At 38.1% G+C, this 18,424-nt stretch overlaps 1 protein-coding gene across 1 annotated transcript in view; it reads right to left on the bottom strand.

The window, feature by feature from the left end:
- Positions 1-309: 309 nt before the first annotated feature.
- The window catches only part of CD226 (CD226 molecule), a 26,805-nt gene continuing 8,690 nt past the window's right edge, over positions 310-18,424 (bottom strand). Inside the window, 6 exon segments of the mRNA XM_010010426.1 lie at positions 310-423; positions 1,671-1,731; positions 2,895-2,899; positions 3,189-3,292; positions 9,427-9,531; positions 9,534-9,758. Of these exon segments, the coding sequence (XP_010008728.1) occupies positions 310-423; positions 1,671-1,731; positions 2,895-2,899; positions 3,189-3,292; positions 9,427-9,531; positions 9,534-9,758 (614 nt within the window).

The raw sequence follows: 18,424 nt of genomic DNA on the forward strand, positions 1-18,424 counted from the left end.
AATTCTTAAAAGTACACCTACTGGGTAAAACTGTTTAAATTGCAGAAGTACAAATAGTTTTTAATTCTACATATAAATCAAAAAATACATTAATGCTGCAGACTACCATACAGCACGGTTATACCTGGTGTAAGCTGGACCAGGCTGGGTGTCCAGCCAAAGCAGCCCAGGCAGTGCTCAGCACAGCAACTTCGACCTTCCTCATTTCGACAGTGCAAAGAAAATGAAGTCTAATCTGCAAATATAAGGCCTGCACTTTGGTTACTTCATTCCTAAGAAGGAATCTAATGGTCTTTTCTTAGGTTTATGTTAGACATTGTTGGAGTTGACATAAATCTTCTCTGTCTGCCCAAGGGATGATTCTTCTCTTCTTCCTGTGTTCCATGTGCCATGAAAATTAGAATTTCTATAACTGTAAGCAGGCTGGAAGAACATTTAAAAAAAAAAGAAAAAGAAAAAGAAAAGAAAAAGAAAAGTTTAAGGACTTTTCTCTAAACAGCTGCAACTTTGAAAAAGGAGAAAAATGTCACATTTTCCTCATATGCTGATTTATTATTGGGAAATATTCAAACATCAATTGAATTTTTTTATTTTTTTTTTGTCTTCTTGCATGCTACAAATACATTTCAGGTTAAAACATGAAAAAAGTCTCACTATGAATGTTTCCCAGCTGTCCTGCATCAGGTGCCTGGTAAAGCACCAGTGGCATGCCCCCTTTCCCTTACATACACTCTTCAGATAATGAAGTAGTCTCTCCTATGTCAATCTTAAAATATGACCATGCTAAAAATTAGTCATGTAATTAAGACAACTTAATGTGACAATGCTCTAATTAACTGGCATGGGAGGAAAGGTTATTTCCGTAGCAAATGAGTAGTCCATAGCCTATGGTCTCTCTAGTAACAGCTTCATTCTAGTACGGTGGCCTAACAATCAAAATGAGAAGAATGGAAATGGCATGAGGTTAAACGGCTTTATAAGGATATATTGACAGTGGACGGATCATTGGATCATACAGAAATACCATCTGAGAGGAGATAAGTGGAGAGCCAGTCTCACATCCCCTGTGAAAATGGGATAATTTCCCTAAGCACAGCAGAACTTCATTCCCCAACTCAAAATATGAAGAGACAAGGCAGAAGCAGTGAAATTGGCTCCTGTTTTTCCACTTCTGAAGGCCTTGAATAGGATTATTAAAGGGGGGGAGGGGATGAGGGAGGAGACTTAAAGCTGCAAAACATTGATTATGACAATACAAAAGGAAAACAGAAACACTGAAGCAGCTGTCCCAACAAATTACAGTGAAGCTCAACTAGAAAAAATAGATAAAGACAAAAATTATCACAGGATACAATTTTTTGCCTCAGTTTTACAAGTAGCGACTTGAAGACGACAAATAAATAATACAAAAGCTAGTGAATCAAAAGAGCTAATTTGTTAATAACATGGAAGGCAGTTACATCTCTAAATGTAGCTGTAAAACATTAAAGAACATTCATTAAAAAAAGAGTAAATAGCAATAATCATACTTTAAAATATTACATTTTTCCTGTCTATATAGTTTAAGATTAGACTATAAGATTTAAGGGATATAAAAAGAGAAGATACAGAAGAAAAAGAGGTTAAGAAACATACAATACAATATATGAGTAAATTCCAGCTGATCTCACCTGCATCTGAGTAGAATACAAATAATTTGAGAAGGCCTATGTGATCCTCTTCCTCTTCTTTCTGATGGAACACATTCAGTCAGAAAAACAGTGGAGGTAACTGCATCATACATGATAGTATAGTCCAGAATATCTAATTCCAGCACACAAGAGAGAATGCTGGTATTGCTTACCTTCCCTCTGAAACCAGTAATTACAATAAAAATCCAAATAATCTTTCCTCTGACTTGAAAACTGTAACATGCATGAGATCAGCAGTGTTTCACAAAATCCTGTACATAGGAAAAGAGGTTCTTTGATTCAGGAGCAAATACAGTAAGTTTTTGCCAACAAGTTCCATCAGCCTCAGAAGATACTGTGGTAGATGAAGAAATTTTTTTTCTGCTCACTATTTCTTTTCACTGGAAGCAGACATTCTGGATCAGACCACTAGTGTATACTTGGCAAGGAATACAGTAAACTTAGACAATGGTTTAAACTATTAGTCTGGATCCAGCTGTGAGAAAATTTGGAACACTAAATCACAAGACAAAAAAATGCTAGAAGATGTAGAAAACCTCAAGATGTCACCTGTTCTCTGTACACAAAATAGGAATAGTCTATGCCTAGGTTTATGTTATTCCTGACAGGTCACTTTGGGTGTGAAATTTCAACTATACCACTGTGAGCATTTAGCTGACTAAGGAACTTCAGTAAGCCATTTGTTTTTCTAATGTGAAAAAAAGGGGGAGTGGGGGATAAACAGTCATTTTTTTCATAGGCTGTAGCATGAATTAGGTTTTTCAAGTTTAACATTTGGCAAGAAAATTCAATTTTCATATCTACCTTTTTTTCTTAACTGGTTCTGAAGAAAATTAACTGTTAACACCTTCACATTTACCTGCTTTAGTATATTAAGCAAATTGGTTTGTTACTTATTTTTTTTGATAAGAAGTATGACCAGCAGGCCGAAGGAGGTGATCCTGCCCCTCTACTCTGCTCTTGTGGGGCCTCACTTGGAGTATTGTGTCCAGTTCTGGTGTCCTCAACATAAAAAGGAAATGGAGCTGCTGGAGTAAGTCCAGAGGAGGGCCACGAGGATGATAAGAGGACTGGAGCACCTCCTGTATGAAGACAGGCTGAGAAAGTTGGGGCTGTTCAGCCTGGAGAAGAGAAGGCTGCATGGAGACCTCATAGCAGCCTTCCAGTATCTGAAAGGGGCCTACAAGGATGCTGGGGAGGGACTCTTTGTTAGGAACTGTAGTGGTAGGACAAGGGGTAATGGCTTCAAACTTAAAAAGGGAAAGCTTAGGTTAGATACAAGGAAGAAGTTCTTCACAGTGAGGGTGATGAGGCACTGGAATGGGTTGCCCAAGGAAGTTGTGAATGCTCCAACCCTGTCAGTGTTCAAGGCCAGGCTGGATGGAGTCTTGGGCATCATGGTTTAGTGCGAGGTGTCCCTGCTCATGGCAGGGGGGTGATCTTATCTAGATGATCTTAAGGTCCTTTCTAACCCTAACCATTCTGTGATTCTATGATTCTATAAGCAGTGGTGATGCAGATCAGTAGAAAAACTAACAGTAAGACAACAGCAGAAATTCCTCCAGCTATGTTGATGATATGCCATTTGTGATCCCAAGTTGCTAAAATACAATATTAATAAATATTATTAGTATTTTGCATAAACCAGCAGGAACTTTTTATGACAAACTAACTTGAAAATCAGTGATCGTGTAGAGACATTATTTGATGACATCACAATTGTTTCCTCATTTCTAGTTATTCAGCTGAGCTAGTTATTATGGAAGTTGTGGCTGGGATAACCAAAGGTGAGTGAGCACAGACGTATGAAAAAAAAATGTTACCTTGTATAATCCTTTCCCATCCCCTTCCCTCCCCTGCTAAGAAAGCACTGTGTAGCTAAGTGACCTAATATATGGATAATAAAAACACTCAGACTGCTTAAGTGAGTGCTGTTGGCATTGTAAATGTTGTCCTGTAAGAGATTATCAACAATCACACAATACATCCATAAGCAACAAGATATTTTTCAGAGTACCAGGAATACCACCTCAGTCCTCAAGAGGTTTTCTATTCAGTACTACACACAGCAGTATCAGTTATTTTCTGCTCTAATTCCAAAAGAGATCTCTTCACTTTTTAACAAAAAAATTTCCACAGAAATTTCTTCTGTTTGATCACTTTTTTTTAATAATATATTACTGTACGTGATTTGATGATAGACATCAGGAAACCCACCCTATTTGTTCTACCCTAAGCAAAAATAATTTCTTCGAGAATTACAACCAAGGCAGGAAAAGTTACACTTACAGTAACTTTGCTTAAAACACACTGACTTCTTCAGTACGGAGTCACATCTTCAAATGAAGCTAAGGAGCAACACAGAATCACAGAACCAACTAGGTTGGAAAAGACATGATTAAAGGGTAGAGACAGGCAAGACAACGGCCTTGAGTTATAAGTCAATATATTCTTATGGTGCTTAAGTTTGTGGAGTGGTAATGTGATATTATTCTCTTTTTTGAGGTGAAAAAAGTGAAGGAAAGAACAGAGGTAATGTGCTCAGTCACACTGGAAGCCATGACACAAGTCCTCAGTAAAGTTATCATGCATTTAAAACAGTTAAAATTTTTCTCTTGTCACAATTCTAAACTTGGTTAGTAGTAGAATTAGATAAAAAACGTGTGTTAAACCACAGAACTTCAAGTCAGCTTTTTGCGGCTCACCACGTGGCCCTGCTTCCTGTTTCCATGTTGCACCTCTGCACTTCAGTTTCTCAACATGTAGGAGTCAAACAAAAAAAGTGCAAAAAAAGTGAGGATGCCCAGGGATGGAAAAGGAATAATGCCTCTTGTATTACTTAGTGCAAGAGATTGTGGTCGTATTTCATGGTCACAAAGTTGTTTCTTGTGTTTCAGATAAGCACTAGCAATTCATTGGTGAACAGGGACTAAAAAACTGTCTTTAGGTTAGTCCCTCTTTGATTTTCTGCTCACTGTATGGAGGAAGATAGCATTCAAAGATGAAACCGCAGCTTCCCTGAAGAGCTTTCATTCTGGATAGACAAGAAAGTTACATGCTAGGTTCACAGGCAAAAGGAAACAATCAGTATCACTAAGGACAGTAATCCCAGCTAACCAGCTGCTGAGCCATCACCATGTCTTTTCTCCCCAGGATCAAAAAGATTCACATCTTCTTATCTGGCTATCCTGAATACCAGTTGAGACATGCTCAGGTACACCTCCTTAGTATTAATATGCTCATTGGAAAAAACAACAAAAAATATTCATGACAGAAGAGTCTTATCGTTGCATTCCAATGTTATTTTACTGGGAAGAAAAAAGAAAGAAAATTCTCTCAGAAGTTTATGCTGGTGAAGGTATGTGACACAACAGAGAAGGCTGCCTGATAAAAAAACCTGATGCCTTCTGGATTATAACCACGTATGAAATCACTCTACTTCCAACATGTTTTCATCTGCTGTGTACTTAAATGACAGGATAGTGCATATACATATGTTCAAATTCAGGGAAAATTATGTCTTTTTCCAGGTGTTCAGCTACCTGCTACAGAAAATCATTCTCTCTGCCATGAGTATTTACAGAAATAAGGAGAAAACATCCTGTAATCAGAGCCAAAATTGTAAAATCTTATATTTTATCATCAAGGATGGGTGAATCTCGATAGAGTTCCATGCTTCAGCAGCATCCCCATCCTTCACTCCAGACCTAATTTTTATTTTCCTGAAGTTTCTCCTTCAGCTTTATCAGGTTAAGATAATCACCTAGGAGTTAATGAGTTTGAGAGCTGAGATTATCAGCTGTCAGTTAAATCTGGATGAGAAAAATCATTAGATTTTTTTTTTTTTTAGAACTGACAACAGCTCAAAGCCCTCTTGCCTTTTCTCATTTGAAGTGAGCAAAGCCTTCCTGAGGCATTTGTTTTCTTTAACTAAATAAAACCTTTTATAATTACTGACTTTAACGTAACATTCAAAAGTTTGCAGAAACATGTCAGGGGTTTGTCATGTGTCTCCTTAGTTCTTGTATTCTCATCAAAGGTGGCATGCTGACAGCAGGCTATTAAGTATATTTTCAGCATCAGTTCAATTTCTGTTAAGTATTAAACAATGTGTCCCTCTCTCTGCCATCTTTCTAGCCTTGGCATTTTCTCTACATGTTGTGAAATTTTTTTTGCAGGAAGGTTTTTGACCTTCAGTGCGCTGACTGGTTTTGAGGAGGAAGCACTGATGGGCCAGACAGCAATTTGTTTTAACAAGAGATTTGAACTGCACTGTAAAGATCTGCATGTAGTTTGTTACATGCCTTGGTGGACTGGCACATATGGTATGCTAACTAGACATCTGAAATAGCTTTGCCCAAATCTGAAAGGCAGAAATCCAGCATGAATGCATTCATGCCCAGAGAAAGGTGATTTGTTGAGTAGAGACCCACAGCATGGTCTGATATCTTGTGTTCACACTGTATAAATTCATGAGGAAAGAGGGAAGCTAATTTTACTCCTACGCTGATTCTCTTCACCACCAACTGTAGTCTTACCTTCTGTTTTCTGTGGCACAGAAGTGCTGCTGTCTCCTCCCAGCTCAGAAGGACATATGATAACCCTCGGTGACTGGACAAGTAGTCCCCTGCTTTTCATCTGCTGCTAGTAAGGTCATACTGGGTGCTATTGAAAATCATTTAAAGGCATAACCACCATGGGTTCAAAAAAGGGAAATTCCTGTCCAACTGATGTGATAACCTTCTATTATGGTAAGATAACCAGCCAGATGGATGAAGGGAACAAATGCACTGTGTGCAGTTCTGGGTCTCACAATTTAACGATATTAAGGTATTTGACTAAGGTGTCCAGTGGAGGGCAACAAAGCTGGTGAAAGGGATAGTACAAGCCATAATGTAATTCTGACCCTAAATATACATTTAAACACAACCACCAACCAGTTTTTCAGACCTAGTGGAAACATATAGCAACACAAAATGTTTCTGTTTTAATTTGTCTACGAGAGCTTGTTATCCCACTTTCTACTGAAGCAAGAAAAACCTTATTAAATCTTTCTAAAAATGGCTGGGTCTTCAGGTTGGAATAGGCTTTTTTTTTTTCAACCCTGCTAATTTTTCAGTTCTTTCATATAATATCTCCCCTTCTTTCCCAGTCATCTGTCAAAACAATACATGGACTGTAAGTCTGTTTCCTTCCTTCAAAAGCATGCTCAAAAAAAAGAAATCTGATCAAAGGAAAAAGCAAGGTAAGTGAAAATCAGAAATGGGTTCAGATGTGGAATCTGGTGATGTGTCCAATCTCCATATTATTACTATTTTTAGAAGGAGAAATATGGTGAAGAACACACCAGAAATTAATCCAAAGTCTCTTGAATGCATCATATAATTATGTAATATTCAGCCCTCTGTTTTTGTAGGTGTTGTCCAACAAAAGCTACACTCCTTTACATATACATGCTGCTTTATGTGTGCCAGGTTTCAAGGTCAAAAAGATTTGCAGAAGGCCTTTTTCAGATGGAAATTCCTGTTACTAAAAACAACAGCCAAAATATTTAGTGGGATAGAATGGACAAACTTAATGATATTGAAAGCATCTCATGTTTTTATCTTCACTCATGTTGAAAAATGTTAAATGCAGCATGCTGACTTCTACTGATACAAACGCAAGAATAGTGCAGGCTTTCCTATTGTTTGAATACCTTTTCCCTCCTCTCTTCCTCTTTTCTTCATAGGAATTCCATGCTGGTTTTCCTTGCAAAAACATGTTCACCTATAGACAAGAAGCAATCTACTTCTTTCTATAGTATCACCCCTCAGAATCTGCAGGTTTGGAACTATTATCAGTTCTGCAAATAATCCTGTGTTCTTACTTCAACTGCCTTTCACCCAAGATTCTTCCTCTTCACACATTCTTGGGGTGTCTCCATAAATAATAAAAAGGTTTCTTTTCTTTTACTCTCTCTCAAGCTAATCGGAGTTTTTGCTATTACTGTTTACAGTGCAGCTATCCTCCCAGCTCCTAAACTCAGTATTTAAAAACATCTCTGGAACTGGGCAAGGAAAGAAGATTTGCAGTACGCATGCAGAATCACACTGACAAACTACTAAAATTGGAGGAGTTTGGTAGCAAATCCAAGCTCGAGTGTGGCTTAGCTGTAATGCTAAGCCAAAGAAAATTATGTGGCTGAATTGATAGAACATACACAAAAAACTAGCGTAGCAAGTTTCTGTCAGCACTTGGTTTATTCAAGCCATGGCTGTTGCATCAAGCAAAGTCACTCATGCATTTGTGAGAGACTTCACTGGCTATGCCACACAGTGCGGGGGGAGCTGGCGCCTGGCCTGTCGCATCTTTCCCCTTAGTGTTTCTCTATCTCACTGCAAATATTGTGTGTTAGGAAACATTCCAAATGTTAAAGAGAAATAATTGGAAATCCTTGAGACTTCACTTCTTTTGAAATTAATGAGAATTCAACAAAAAAAAACCCACCTCGTAATATCAATTGAGGACTTAAAAGGGAGACAAGGGAGTGATTTCTGAATCAGACTGTACTTCAGCTTCTGCAATGGTTTTGTACTTTTTTTCCCTCCAATAAACAGGCATAACTATGCTGGCATTGCTAGAACTAAAAATTATAAATAGGATTTATTTCAAGAGCAAAAATAGCATGAAAATGAAAATCTTCTTGTAGAAAAAAATAGTTTGTGTAGGTAGAACTGGTAATTCTTAAAATTACTGTATTGCTTGCAACTTATATGCTTTCATTTTGGCATGAGAAGCACTGAACTTGGAGCAAACAGAAAATATTTCTATTACTCTACAATTTGGATATGCTTGATTATACCAATATAGTAAGTATTTTGAAATTTGAATGTTTAAAATTGTCAGAGGTGAGAGGAATTTTTGTCCTGATGCCTCTTTTTTTATGACATTCTGCTCAATTTCATGGACTTTCAAGGTCAAGTATCAAGAGTAAAGCAAGTCAGCATTTTTTCCCAAGCACATTCTCCAATTCTCAATTAACTGTATCAGAAATTAAGCATATTCTGAAGTTTTATACCCCATGCTACAGCTCTTAGATATGTCTACCAACATTCATGTATTACCAGGAGCAAGGCAGTACAACAAAAGCTGAATACTGCAACAGAAGAAGGACTGGGGTAGAACAAGAACTGTATCTTCAAAAAGCATTCTACACAGAACTAAAACTACATGTGTGGACCTAAGCTCCCATTACAGTCAAACTGACAGTAGTCACAGCAAAACCTACAAACCTTCTCAGGTCCCCCCAGAGAAACTCCTTACATGAGTAAGGCTGAGGTCAGTATACATTTACATTTTCAGCTGAGTGTGCTCTTTGCCTTCATTGGAGGGTAAGTCTTGCCCCTGGGACCCTGTGGTGCACTGTGCCAATAGGGAATTCCCCTCATATATTTTTTGAGAGAATGCCCACCTCTCCCTGCAAACTCATGCAGTCTATCCTTTTCCCAGCATCAAACAGTTTTTCACAAACAGGTCAAGTTCAATAATGAGATCAGACAAGCTTAAAACAAGCTTCTTTCTGTGGAAACATGATTGATTGTTAACTTTGCTATCTTTTACATGCTGCTAATTGGAATATGGTATTTAAATTAATCCTTACTTGTTACGGAAGAGTTATTTTTTTATGTGTAAAAGTGTTAATGCCTCAGAAGGTCCTATTGTGAAAACATTTACCGCTCCCTCCTTTACTTACCAGCCACAGTAAAACCCATCACACAGGTTTTGTTTCTTCCAGTAGCTACTCAGCGGCAAGTTGGAAAGTCAGAGGCTGTAATGTTTTGGATGACAGTCTTGGAGTTGCCTGATCATAGCAATCCACCAGTGTACACTTTTTGAAATCTGAACCAAAGCTTTGCTTTCCTAATGAGCTGCACTGAACAACATCTACCCAATCTGCTTTAATCCTTTCCCACATCACTTGCTGCACTGAATCTCCAATTTTATAAAGGCAAGTAAAAGCAACGTTTCCTCCTGGCTTGGTAAACACAAGATTGTTTTGTTTCTGAGATATTTCAAAAACATTTGTTGAAAAACACAAAATACAACAAAAAATGCTTATAATTCATTCAAGGGAAGTTTAGTATCAACAATTCCTTTATGGCAATTCCTTTATGAAATTGACTTACAGCAGAAAGATATTCAGATCATTTGAAATACTGAAAAATATATTGATGTTGTAAAATATCTGTGACTATATTTTTGTGCACATTTAGGCAAAACAATCTTTATGGAACCATGAGCCTGTGATGATGTTGTAAGAAGACTACTATAACTTTTGAGTACATGAGTGTTTTAGTAACAGTTTCAGCAAATATTCAACAGCATAAATTATGGGACCAGTCTAATGAAATTTGCAATAGTCTTGTTCTACTTTCACACTAATTGTAATAAGAAAATGGTTTGATGTGACCCTCAGGACATGCATTAGTAAATTATGTTAAAAGATATCCCAGCCTATGAACTACAGTTCTCCCATTTGCAAACCTCACCACTTAAATTAAAAAAATTCTTACCTGTTCATGTACTCTACTTGGGAAAAATCTGTGTGATAGTCAGGCTGTGGCATGAAAAGAGACTTCCAGACAAATTCAAGAGTTCCATGACATATAAACCATAGGTATTTCTAAACATATTTTACTAAAATCTGCCTGCTCTGAGTTACTGTTTTAACTGTTAACTGTTTTAACTGTTATTTAACTCTGAGTTACAGTGAATAGAATTCACTGCTTACAAATTAAAAAATAAATAAATAAATAAAATATAAAATAAATTTAAAAGCTCTTCAGTGCAAGCACTGTCAATATTTCTGATATTCAGAGTGTTCAATAGTCACTTGGTTTCTAGTCAGCTATGTAATGACCATATCTCATAAGTTAGGAATAGCAGTTTCATCATTTTGAAGACTGGTGCTGAAAAAGGTTAATGATCAGACTGCTTTTTCTACACTGTAAAAAGATTGATCTTTTAAGCTTTTCAATTAGTTTCTTTTTTATTAGATGTCTTTAAGTAAAAAAAATGTCACTACTGTAAACTTTTAATGTGTTTGCCTCTACCTATGGCAACAACTGGAAGAAGAGATAGGAAATTAAAATTGTTTAGGAAAAATGACAGTCATTAAAGGCATACAAATGTGTTCATAAAAATAGTTTTAAAATGAAGATGTAGCCAGATTCATGGGGCAGAGGATGGCTGCAGTAGGACTCTGGGTGGATCTGAATACACAAGGATCTGAATACACAGTAGGACTGAGCTAGATTTAGATGCTCCTTGAAACAATTCTTTTGTCAAAAAACTAGGGAATAAGTGCTGATAAACTGTATTGCTTTGGATGCTGGTAGTGCCAGGGTTGTCTGTATGATAAGTACTGATCATCATTACAGGGTGGCCTAGCTCAGCTCCTAAGCTAGGTGCAAAGAGAAGTAGGATTTCATGTGGGAAAGTATACTACTGGAAATGTAGGAAAATCCTCCATGTGGACAGGATGGAGAATTCATTGAGGAAGTCTCTGACTTCTGAGACTTCTACAGTCTCTGTGAAATGATGAATTAAAAAACTAACCTGCAGTTTTTTATCAATAGAACACAGCAGAGAAAAATTACTTTCCCTCTGCCTTTGGAGACCAAAAGTATGGTTAAAACATTGAAATGCTGAAAGACAAAAGAAACTGTGTCTAATAAGTTTACCTAAAAAAAAAAAAATAACAATAATGAACTTGAAGATCCATGTAGACTGCGATTGAGAAGACAGAAAGTTAATGACAGACAAGGACAGAAGAGAGATAAATTCACTAAGCAAAGCAGAAGGTACAACACAGTGAAGCTAATTAAATCCTTGGACAGCTTGCCAAAGACAGCTACATTTCTATTACAGATGACTGCCAAGGCTGGATAATCATTTAAGATATCATGCTAGTTCGAGCAAGAATTTACTCATGGAAGCCTAAGGATTATTCAAATTAGACTAAATGAACTATGATGGGACTGTATACTTGCAACATAGGCTCCTTGAAGCGCAGTTGCTCAGAAGTCAGTACATTAGAACAGGTAATATTTTTCATGTCTAGAAGAATCAGATCTGCAGATTGAGATTCAGATCTGCCAGTGAAGAGGTGATTTAAATCGTCTCTCTTTCATATCCTATTCTTTGAGGTCAGATCCTTTCTGCCTGTTCCACTTTTTAGACTACTAAATTCCAGCAATTATCTGCATTATGATAAAACACGTTTTTTCTCTGAGAAGTCTCTCCCTCTTAATTGTGCAGTCTTTCCCATCCTCTCCTGCTCTCCTGATCTCTACTGCTACCCACATTCACCTTAGGAACCTTGAAGTCTCCCCATCTTCTCCTGGGTCCATCCTTGCTGTCCTAATCATTGAATGCCAATGCCACCTTGAACTGCAAGTATTTCTCCTACCTAAACATGTTTTTCAGGAAATTATGTGTATGATGCTACCTCCCACCTTCCAGATGATTCCCATCTAACCCAAAGTGCAGCTACCCAGGACTGTGTAACAACCAGCCTTCTTCCCTGCCACACTGCTGTGCATTTGCTAGAAAAATGTACATTACACATATGGTCAGCTGTGAACAAACAGATAGAAGATTTTCTACCAAAATCATGAAAATCCCTTCTACCTTACAATTTTTTAGTTAACTTTGTATGTTATATTTGCCAAACAATATATTCTGGCTTCCCAGTAATCAATAATACAACATAGTGTAGTATACGGTAATAGGCACATTACAAAGCTAAGGTTGCCTTGCAACTTCAGTGAAGAATTTCCAGGTACAAATCCTGATATACTTGTATAATCTTCTGGTATATAAAAAATAAATAATACATTACTAATGAAAACTATGTACAAACAACCACATTAAGATGGTGCTTTGAGAAATTAAAGGTTTGATATTCTTGGCGCCTGCACATTCTATCACAACCATATGAGGTATCACAACCTACACAGGTATTATGATACTTTTTTTTTTTTTTTGCCTTTCATTTTTGGTTTACTTGTCAGTATGTAACAACCTTCAGGTATTTTCGCTCTTGATGAAAGATGTAAATCTCTCCCCTTTTTACATTATGATACCTCATACAATTTAAATGATTATGTAAGGCACAAGCAGGGGAGACCTACGTAGTTCTAATTAAATCTTCCAAGCACACTAAAGTGTTCCAGGCTTTTGTTTTAAATGATTGTCCCATTTTATTTTGACACCAGCATCAGCATAGTTCTTTCATCCTCCCTCTCTGTTCAACCACTTTCTTTATTTAGCTCTTTCCTAAACACAGTTTCTTTGCTTTCAGCCTGGTACATGTGGGATGAGAACCTCCCACTCTGAGAAATAATTCTATGGGAAAAAAGCAGGCCCACACACCTTCACCCCCGCACACGCACAGCTCAAGGTGACACACGATGTGCAAACATCTCAGAAATGTAAAAATCAAATGTAACATTGCATCTGATAAAAATAGACTTCCCCTGCCTGATGCTTGTTCCAGCCACTGCCACTGCTGCCTGCTCTGCCCCTGCCATGCCCACATAATCTTGCCTCCTGGACAGAAAATAGGGGCGGGTAACAGAAATCACTGTAGGTGCATTTGCCTCTGCTTAGTGAGTAAGGGCTCTGTGTTTGATATCCTCCCGTAACTCTTTTGGTAGGATGTTGTCGTATTTTGCAATTATTCTATCTGCCATTAGACATTTCAAGGAGAAAAAATGTGAGTTTTCATTTTCTTTAAATATATAATCATTCAATATTTTTCTTGGAAAGCAGTTGTCAGCAATATAGAGCTATAAAAGAGGGTAAACCAGCTTCCTGGGATTTAAAGAATCAAGGAACTAAACTTAAATTTTGCAGCACAGAAATTGCTGGAAATAAGAAATATTTTTTGAGGTAAAATAAAATAATGGTGTAGTCTAGTTTTTGTGGATATTTTTTTCCTTTCCATTTCCTGTCCTTGCTGCAAACAATTAAAAGTCAAATTGAATGTTATGTAAAAGTTTGGTCCCCATTCTTTTGGATAGGGATTTTCAGACTTTCTACTTCTTGGTTCCTGTCCTATGCACTTCAAATTTTTTTTTTGCACTTGTCTTCACCTTGTTTATTCACTTTTAGAGTCAGTTATCTACAACATTTAAGGTGCTGTGCTCTGCAAATTTAACTAGTCCCAGATTTATAATTTTACACAAGGTTCAAGAGTTTCGCTCTGGACAACATATAAATGTTGTGCATTCCTCCTGGTTTAAAACCATTTATGGAGAAACCAATATTCATACTTCAAAGTCGAGTTCTGCAATTTCAGAAAGGCAAAATTCAACACAGTAAAATAAAATGCATGGAAACACTTTCTGGCTTAACATGTTTCTGCATCGCTGTTGAGGATTAAAACTTAGCAGAGGTTAAGTACTACCAGAGCTGGATTTATACAAAGAGTGTTACATCAACACAATATTTTTCTTCTGCCTATAATAAGTGAGAAATTAAATTGCAGATGAAAAGGAAGCTTAAAATTTTACGAAGATGAACTTTCTCTCGAGCTCTTCTTTGCACCAGGAAAATAAACTTTCAGGTAAGGAAATACTTCAAGAGTGACCCCTTCACCCTTCCTGAAAATGCTAAATATGAAATTATATTTAGCTTCTAAATGAATGTCTTCTAACTGTAGTACATACCACACAACTAGTATCATAGACTCATGGAATCATAGAATACTTAGGGTTGGAAAGGACCTTAAGATCATCTAGTTCCAACCCCCCTGCCATGAGCAGGGACACCACACACTCAACTAGGTCGCCCAAGGCTCTGTCCAGCCTGGCCTTAAACGCCTCCAGGGTTGGAGCATTCACAACTTCCTTGGGCAGCCCATTCCAGTGCCTCATCACCCTCACTGTGAAGAACTTCTTCCTTAGATCTAATCTAAACTTCCCCTGTTTAAGTTTAAAGCCATTACCCCTTGTCCTACCTCTACAGTCCCTAAAAAGGATCCCTCCCCAGCATCCATGTAGGCCCCCTTCAGATACTGGAAGGCTGCTATGAGGTCTCCATGCAGCTTTCTCTTCTCCAGGCTGAACAGCCCCAACTTTCTCAGCCTGTCTTCATACGGGAGGTGCTCCAGTCCTCTTATCATCCTCGTGGCCCTCCTCTGGACTTGCTCCAGCAGCTCCATGTCCTTTTTATGTTGAGGACACCAGAACTGTACACAATACTCCACGTGAGGCCCCACAAGAGCAGAGTAGAGGGGCAGGATCACCTCCTTTGACCTGCTAGTCATGCTTCTTTTGATACAGCCCAGGATACGGTTGGCTTTCTGGGCTGCAAGTGCACACTGCCTGCTCATGTCGAGTTTCTCATCAATCACCACCCCCAAGTCCTTCTCCTGTACCTTATGTGGTACATACCACGTAATTTTATTGAGTTTCTAAAAAGCTGGTTTTCCCCTTTTTTTGGTGAGACCTGGAAACATGCATTTACAGCTATTAAATAAGTTGGATCAGTAAAGACCTTAATTTCTGATGAGCTACTGACACTCATTCTACAATCTGAGTCAGAAACCAGCAGCAGTGCTGTGTTTTAAAAGAATTAATTTTTTTAATACCAACTATTTGGATCATAAAAGTTAAAAGTATCTATGCTCCAATACTATTAAAACATCCCTTTAAATATATATTAAATTATAGTATGACAATTTGGTAAATCTTTAAGTATCAATTACGAATTCTGCATGGTGTTATAAACACTTAATGCGCAATTGTAATTCACCTGACACTTGAATTTTGTTTAGGTGTATTCATTGCTCTTTGTTTTTATTTTACTCTTGTAAGCTGAACTTAATTAACTAGGGTGCCACGAAAGGGAAAACCAGTGAAAGGGACAGAGTACAGTGCTTATAAGAGTGAGAAAGATCATGCTCTCTTCTGTATAAACATTCATGAAATCCCAGCAAAGAAAATTTGGTTGTTGGGGAAGAAGTCATCTGATGAAAGCATATAATGCATTATGCCAGGATTCACCTGCAGGAGAGTTTTGAAGATATAAGAGGTCAGAATATCAGATTTTCATTCTCTCTAGGATTTTCATCAGTGCAGGATGAAGGGAATTTACCAGAAATAGGAGTTCAATGCGCAGGCAGGAGTGACACAGCCTGTGCTCAGCCTTTGCTTTTTGTTAATGACCCATGTTGTCTCACAGTGGATGATGAGAAATGCTATGCTGACAAACTGCACGTCACAGCATGTGTAGGTGTGTGCATTTGTGCCTACCTGCTCATATCTTCCAGGAGGATCCTGAGGGCTGGACTTCAGCCAGGATATCATGTTTTAAGCCATACAGAAGGAAAAGGACAGGGGAGGGGGGAAGGGAAAGGGTTTGAAGAATCAAACTGGATCCTAAGGACAACTATTCAAACTAATGTTTCTCAGGAGGGAAAGCCAAGGGTGCTGAGGCAATGGACAGGGCACACACGCAAGTTGCCCAGCCCCAGAAGCATTGTAACTAAAACTCACAAGGCTGCACTGTGGGAAATTGCTGCCCTGCATCCCAGATCCTAGTTATTACTTCTGATGCATTGTTTTATGGATCTAAAATATATTGGAGAAGAAGGAAAGATGATTTTATTTCATAAGTTTATTATGCAGCTTGGTAACAGGTAAGAAAATAGAAGAAATCAAATGTTTCTTTTCCATTTCTTTTTGTCCTTATTAAGTTATAAATTATATTCCTCGTCTTTCAAGCCAGCTGAAAGAAACATTCATCATTAGCAATACCAGCAGCAGAAATAAGTTCTGCGGATAATAACATTTCAGAAATTAAAATATTAATCACCTCTTAGTGATTTCCTTTAGAGTGTTTGGAAGTTGAACTATCTGAATTTGTAATTTCTTTTACCTTCTGCTCTTCACCTACCTCTGTTCATTCTATAACGCAACATATATTTCCCCAAATAAAATATTATTCAGTCTGTCTTTTTAAATATTTTAAAGCTGTCACTGTTCGTTTTTCATTTCCCCCTGCAACTGCATCCTGTAGTGATTTCCAGGTTCCATTATCTCAGAATTTCATGCATCACATTTACAGTTTGAGAAGCAAAACCCAAAGTTATAAAACTCTTTTATTGATTTAACTATTGTGTATCACAGCAGCTGTGGTTGATACTAGAGAAAATACCATATTCCAGTTAATTTTAATTTCCCATTGGTGGCTGCTGTAGCATAGAATTAAAGAATAGTAGCTGAAGTAGTAAGCTGAAGTATTTTTGGCTTATAGAGGTTGGAGGATACTTGCTCCCAAAAAAAAAAAAAAAAAAAAATTAACCCACTAAATTCAACTCCAGGTCAGTTTTGACTTTCGTAACTCCATCCATTTGTGCTTACACAGTGTTTCAAGGTTTCTTCCAGGTCAATTGCCCCTGCTTCTACCACATTTATGCTTCCTTTTTATGGTTGTATTTAGTCAGGAGCTTCTTGTTCATCCATGCTTGCCTTGGGTATTTTTGCTTGATTTCCTGCTTGTCTGGATGGACAGTTGGAGGACATTTTAACTGAAAATCTTTTCTCCATCACCCTTGTGATTCTTCCAAGAAGATCCCTGAATGGGTCAAAGTCTGCTCTTCTGAAGTCCAGGGTTGTGATTCTGCTTTTTTTTTTTTATCCCCCCTTTTGGGATCATGAACTGTACTATACAGCCAAGCTTACCCCTGACCTTCACAACCCCAACAAGTTCTTCCTTCTGTAAGTAAGAGGTTGAGCAGAGTGCTTCCTCTCTTCAGCTACTTAATCACATAGCGAGGAAGTTATCATCAAAGCACACCAGAAACCTACCAGATTGATTGTGCCCTGCTGTGTTGCTCCTCTACAGTTATCAAGTGGTTGAACTCTCCAATGAGGACCACAGAATGTGAAGCTTTTCCAGTTGTCAGGTCACATCTGTATCAGGCCTGATTACCCTGATCAGCCTGATTCAGACAGTAGCAGACACCCACCACATCACCTGTGTTAATCTACCTGCTAATCCTTACCTATGAGTTCTTGGCTGGCATTCATCATCCATCCCTAAGCAGAACTTCATGCTTTTCCACAGCTCTCTCACTTGAAGGGCAGCTCTCCCCTACGGTCCTAAACTGTCCTTCTTAAAATGCCCATATCCAGCCACTGCAGTACTCCAGTCATGTGAACCATCCCACTGTGCCTCTGTGATCTGAATGAGCTCATAGCCCTGCAATGGGCCATAATTCCTTGTTTGTTGCCCATGCTATGTTCACTGGTATACAGACACTTCATACAGTCATCCAGTCATGCTGACTTCACAGAAATTATTTCCCACCTCAGTGTGTCCACTCAGCATTTCCTTCTTTTTGTGGACATACTTGGAATGGTCACATCGTGCCCTAATCTGTTGTTTTCAGAATGTTTACTGTCTATATAATCCCATGTCATTTGCTTGGCAGCCCAGTCCACTTCCTTGCTCACTTATGGGTTGTTATCTCACTTTACTGTTAAAGCTCCCCTCACCAGCCTGATGGCAAGGACGTTTTTTCCCCATGTGCTTAGGCGGATCCTGTCTCTTCCTAGCAGTCCCTGATCATCAAAAAGTTCTGTAAAAAGGTAACACCTTGTTGTTGACACCAGCCATGCAACAGGATCTTGACCTGCAGAATCCACCCCCTCTTTCTATGCATTTTCCCTTCTTCAGCA

This window comes from Nestor notabilis, unplaced genomic scaffold, assembly GCF_000696875.1.
Source record: "Nestor notabilis isolate BGI_N333 unplaced genomic scaffold, ASM69687v1 scaffold9702, whole genome shotgun sequence".
NCBI classification, from domain to species: domain Eukaryota; kingdom Metazoa; phylum Chordata; class Aves; order Psittaciformes; family Psittacidae; genus Nestor; species Nestor notabilis.